Source organism: Prionailurus viverrinus, chromosome D1 (genome assembly GCF_022837055.1).
Source record: "Prionailurus viverrinus isolate Anna chromosome D1, UM_Priviv_1.0, whole genome shotgun sequence".
NCBI lineage: Eukaryota > Metazoa > Chordata > Mammalia > Carnivora > Felidae > Prionailurus > Prionailurus viverrinus.
This window is the reverse complement of record NC_062570.1, coordinates 57,690,122-57,695,347: the sequence shown is the minus strand read 5'-3', so window position 1 is coordinate 57,695,347 and position 5,226 is coordinate 57,690,122. Positions and strand designations below refer to the sequence as shown.

Genomic DNA, 5,226 nt, shown 5'->3' with positions numbered 1-5,226 from the left:
CAGCAATACCTCTAGCATCCACCTTGTTGCTCAAGCCAGAAACCTGGGGGTTTTCCTTGACTACTCCAATATTAATGGATGACAGCAGCAGCAGCAGCCATCTTCCACCATGCAGCCTGGGAAACAGAGAAAGCTGGACTGAAGCCAGATAGAATGAAGCAGACACCAAAAAGCCTGGCAGGGAATAGGAGAGAAAAGACTGTCTGGGCTCCTAAAGGGCTACATGCTCCAGTTCTGTTCTTGAGCCCAGTGGCAGACCTACCCTTGCATTTTATGAGGCCCTCCCCAGTACCTTTTCCAATAATGCCTCCATTGTCACTCTTTCTTTTTCTTTCTTTCTTTCTTTCTTTCTTTCTTTCTTTCTTTCTTTCTTTCTTTCTTTTTTTCTTTCTTTCTTTCTTTCTTCATTCATCTATCTATCTGTCTATCTATCTATCTATCTATCTATCTATCTATCTATTTTTGCATAAGTGAACTTGAGTGGGGTTTCTACATTTGCAAATACAAGACTCCTAATTACTATATACATATTGTATCAGTCAGAATAGGCTAGATTATGCTGTGGTAATGAACAACGCCTGCATTTCAGTGGCTTAACTATACCACCTGTCCAGCAGCAGCAGGGGCCTCTGCTCATTGCAGTCCCTCCGGAAGCAGCCGCTATCCTGAATGTTGTTGGTCACTGTTCCAGAGGGAAAGAGAAACCCCAAGGGGTCTGACACCAGCAATTCAATGCTCCAGCTCAGAAGTGGCATGTCCCCTCCATTCATAACTCATTGATCAGAACAAGTTACTTGGCCCCACCCAACCACAAGGGAGCCACAAAGCACCATCCTGCCTGAAATGTTTTTTAAAAAAATTTTTTAATGTTTATTTTATTTTTGAGAGAGACAGAGACAGAATGCGAGTGGGTTAGGGGGAGACAGAGAGGGAGACACAGAATCTGAAGCAGGCTCCAGGCTCTGAGCTGTCAGCACAGAGCCCAATGCAGGGCTCGAACTCACAAGCTGTGAGATCATGACCTGAGCTGAAGTTGGGCACTCAACTGAGTCACCCAGGTGCCCCCTGCCTGAAATATTTGGTGAACATTAATAACTACTATACATTTCCCGCTGTCTATTCTGTGCCAAGCCTTGAGCCTAATGAAACAGAGGCTCAGGAAGGCCAGGTAACTCAGTCACTACACCATGCAGAACGATTCCCAGTGATCCAGTTGCTAAATGAGAGAATGTACTTAAGAGGGCTAACACAGTACCTGGTATCAAAAATAAATGGAGTGAATGTTTCTTTACCAGTCTCTGGAGGTATTCAAGATCAGGCTTTATGGTCAGTTGCTAGGGTTGCTAGAGAGGGGAGTCGAGTACTAGATGGGGAGCAACACTATGCACAGCCTTCCAATCATGAGAACCTAACTCCACTTTTCCCGGGAATAATTGTTTTCCTTCTTGGCAGTAATACTACAAAGTAATTATCAACTACTACTCACCTCCCACATTCCTACAACAGTACTGTTGGCTCCATGGAGGGAAATAAAAGGCCTAGAAAGAATATAGGTTAATGACGGGTGGACAAACTAGCAATCCACGAATACTGACCAAGTGTCCATGATGGAAAGCATATTATCCTGAGCTCTAAGTCAGTATGCAGAGCAGGAAAAGAGCATGAGAAATGGGCTTATATCTGGGACCCAGTCCTAGCTTTGTGATTAACTTACTGCGTGGTCTTGAGCAAGTTTTTTCCAAAGTCTTGGTTTCATCTCTGTACAATGACGAGACAGGAACATACCTCCAAATTCTCTTCCAGCTTCAATAACTGATATAAACTGTGTGCCCCAGAAGTGGGAGAACTCCTCTTTCTTCTCCAAGGCAGTGGGGCCACAGGATACTGGAAGCTCAAAAAAGGACTTTAGATACCATATTACCTAAAGCTGAACTTTACCGTGTGGTAGCTTCTAGCCACATGTGACTACTGAAGAGCCGAAGTGTGATGACTCCAAAATGAGATGTGCTATAAAGCGGAAAATACACACTGAATATCTGGATATAGTATGGAGAAAAGGAATGTAAAACATTTTTATACTGACAATATCTGGGGTCTATTAGGTTAATTAAAGTATTATTAATGTCACCTGTTTATTTTTCCTTTTTAATGTGGCTACTAGAAAACATAAAATTACAATGTGGCTCACGTTGTATTTCTATCGAATAGTGCTTGTGTAGGGCAAACTGAAGTGCAGAGAGGGTAAACGACTTGCACAAAAAGCAACCTGGATCACCTGTCTTCTCATTCAAGGATCTTTCCACCCTAACTGCCTGTGGTAGCCAGTCTCTAAGGTAGTCCTAAAGATCTTTATTTCCCATCACCCTGTGCAGTCCCTTCCACACTGAGTAGGGTTCCCGTATTAGAAGACTGTAGAAATGACTCTGTAACTTCCAAGACTGGGTCATAAGACATTTTGGCTTCCACCTTGTCGCTTTCAGGCATCACTTGCTCCAGGAGAAAAAGCAGCTCTATGGAGCGGCTCACATGGTGAAGAACCCAGGCCCCCTGTCAACAACCAGTACCAACGAATCAGAGTGAACCATCTTTGAAAGTGATCCTCCAATCCCAGTCAAGCCTTCAGATGATAGCTGCCCCAGCTGACATCTTGACTATACCTCATAAGAGATCTCCACCCAGAACCACCCAGCTAAGCTTCTCCCAAATTCCTGACCCACAGAATATATATGAGACAATGTTTATTGTTTTAAGCCATTAAATTTTGGGGTGATTTGTTGCATAGCAATGAATAATTACACAGCTTTATAAATTGAGGGATCTCACTTAAGGAAAACTTACTTCTACCTTTGACATTTGTATAATGTAAGATATTCCTCTGGTCTTTTCCCTGGCTCTGGTCTAGCTCAGGTTACCTAACTAAAAATAGCTATTGGGCTTGGAGAATCCAACCCAGGAAGGCAAAATCTCATTTTGTTCTTTAAAGATCCCTTTCCTTTTTTCCTTCCTTTGCAGAAAGCACCTAGATCTCTTGAGAATGAAAAAGCACCCCACCACATTACCTTCACCTGGGCTATCCAGAGGTATGATTCCTATAAAGTCAAAGGAACTGGATCTCAGAATTGTCCAATTAAATACAGTATTTAGGAAGCAATAAATATTTGAGAACTGATTACGTCTGAGTTTCTCTAAGCTGAGAAAATGGTGTCAATACCAGTGCTAATGTCTTACATTTATATAGCATGTGTTGCTTTTCAGAATGTTTTCAAATCTACTATATCTGAGGTAGATGAGAAGATATAAATAAACCAGGACACATATGGAAACAATGCTAAGGGCTCATAATTTGTTCATAGTCTCATGGTGAGTGAATGACAGGGCCAGGTGTAGAATCTGGGTTTCAGTGACTCCAAGTCAGGCTTGATGCTTTTCAAGCACAACCTCCCAGCTGTGATAACATGAACATCCTTTAGTTGGGGCTGTCCTCTGAGATAAATGTGCATTTGTAGGTCTCCCTAAAGGCCTCAAGGAAAGGTGGTATTACTTCATCCACACTGACGTGCCTTTGGAGTTCCTCACTCAGAGAGGTGACGCCTGTCCCAACCAGCCCGCAGGGGACGATGTGCTCAAACCACACGAGGTCTGTACAACAGTTCAGAGCCAGGCCGTGGGACGTGATGTGCCTTCCACAGCGGACTCCTGCAAGACAAGCCAAAGGGTCTCAGAGTAGATACCTTTCCTCCCTGGGCTTCAAGATCCCCCTCGGTACACATGAAGGAACTGGACTGGATCACTGGTTTTCCAGCTTTGTTTTTGAGCATTCAAGGGGTTGTGCACAGATCGGGGAGGGGGACAAAGCTGGAGAGGAGTGTGTGGCTCCACAGCTGCTGCAATTATGGAAATTCCAGAAAATGTCTTTTAACAGATTAAGTTGTTTAAAAAAAAACTTTGAAAACTACTAAGCTTCATTATTGTCCAGACATTGTGATTCATTGGAAGTAACATGGCAATTCACTTCTCAAAAAGATGAATATTGGAAATGACCATTGAAGGCCCTCCTGAGAGCTGCGAAAATGAGATCCGTGAGAAGGCTTAAAAACTCAAACGCAGCGGGCAATTTTGATTTATTAAAGCCCGCGCCAGATCCACTTCCTCCCAGCCCGCGCTTGCCCTCACCTCCATTGGCCCAGTTCTGCCAAGCCCCGCCCCCAGCCCCGCCCTAGCCCCCAGCCCCGCCCTAGCCCATAGCACTAACCGATCGCGCAGACTTTGCGCTCCCCCAGCCAGACGCCGGTGTAGGGTGGGGGCCGCGCGCGGGCTCCACGCAAGCCCTGGAGCTCGCACACGCGCACCGCGCACGACTCCAGCGCAGCCACGTGGGTGCGCAGGCGCAGGCCCAGGCGTCGCAGATCTAGCACCGAGTGGCAGAGCAGCTGGCCCGGCCCATGAAAAGTGGCCAGGCCACCGCGGCCTGTGGCGCGTACCTCGGCGCCCAAGGCCCGCAGCCGCGCAGTTTCCTCCGGCGTCAGGCCGCCGCGCAGCCCAGATGTGTATACGGGCCCCGCGGGCTCGCAGAGCAGGAGCGCGCCCGCCTCAGCCGCCGACAGGGCCTCACTGCCTGGTTCGGCCTGCAGTCGTCGCAACCAGCGCTCCTGCAGGGCCAGCAGCTCGGCGTAGGGCAGCCGATTTAGCCGCACCAGCCGTACCACGGGAGGCAACATCGCGTCAGCAGCTTCTTCTGCGAGGTCCCGCCCCCTGTCTAGGCCGGCGGGCGGGGAAGGGGGGGGGCGTGCCAGGAGGGGCGGGGACTCGGGGCCCCTCCCCGGCTGCCGCTCCGCTAGCTCTAGAGAGATTGTGAGCCCAAGACCCAGCATCAGGTGTGTTTCTTCCATTCATTTATTTCAACAACCAGTATTTAGGGTCTGCTTGTGTTCTGTAGGCCCTGCTCTAGGCGCCTGATACAGTGGTGCACAGTGTATGGGGAAAAAAGTCTGTCCTGGGTGGAGTTGCCTGATTTACAGTCTTAAATAAGCAAGTATTAAAGCATCGAATAAACAAGGTTATTTCACACATTGATAAGTGCTAGGAAAAAAATATAAAATAGGCTAGTGTGTGTCCTGGGTGGAGATGCCCGATGAAGAGACTCTGAAAAGCAGGTGAACGTGCAGAAATTTTATGGCGGGGAGGAGGTGGGGATTACTGTCAAGACCCCGCCTGCGAGAGAGTGAT

At 47.3% G+C, this 5,226-nt stretch overlaps 1 protein-coding gene across 2 annotated transcripts; it reads right to left on the bottom strand.

Annotated features, from left to right (window-relative positions):
- Positions 1–993: 993 nt before the first annotated feature.
- Positions 994–4,752, bottom strand: LIPT2 (lipoyl(octanoyl) transferase 2). 2 transcript variants are annotated; one of them, XM_047876643.1, is made up of 2 exons: positions 4,253–4,752; positions 994–3,696 (listed from the first exon to the last, which is right to left on the bottom strand). In XM_047876643.1, the coding sequence occupies exons 1-2, from the start codon at positions 4,716–4,718 to the stop codon at positions 3,467–3,469; spliced, it is 696 nt and encodes a 231-aa protein (XP_047732599.1). In that variant the 5' UTR covers positions 4,719–4,752; the 3' UTR covers positions 994–3,466. The 2 variants fall into 2 exon arrangements, with proteins under 2 accessions (XP_047732599.1, XP_047732600.1); XM_047876644.1 differs by having other exon boundaries at positions 3,561–3,696; positions 4,482–4,752.
- Positions 4,753–5,226: the final 474 nt, after the last annotated feature.

Coding starts and splice junctions, on each gene's coding strand:
- LIPT2 (XM_047876643.1), bottom strand. CDS start 4,718: ATGTTGCCTCCCGTGGTACGGCTGGTGCGGCTAAATCGGCTGCCCTAC. Junction 3,697..4,252: donor GCGCAAAGTCTGCGCGATCG/GTTAGTGCTATG, acceptor CTTGTCTTGCAG/GAGTCCGCTGTGGAAGGCAC.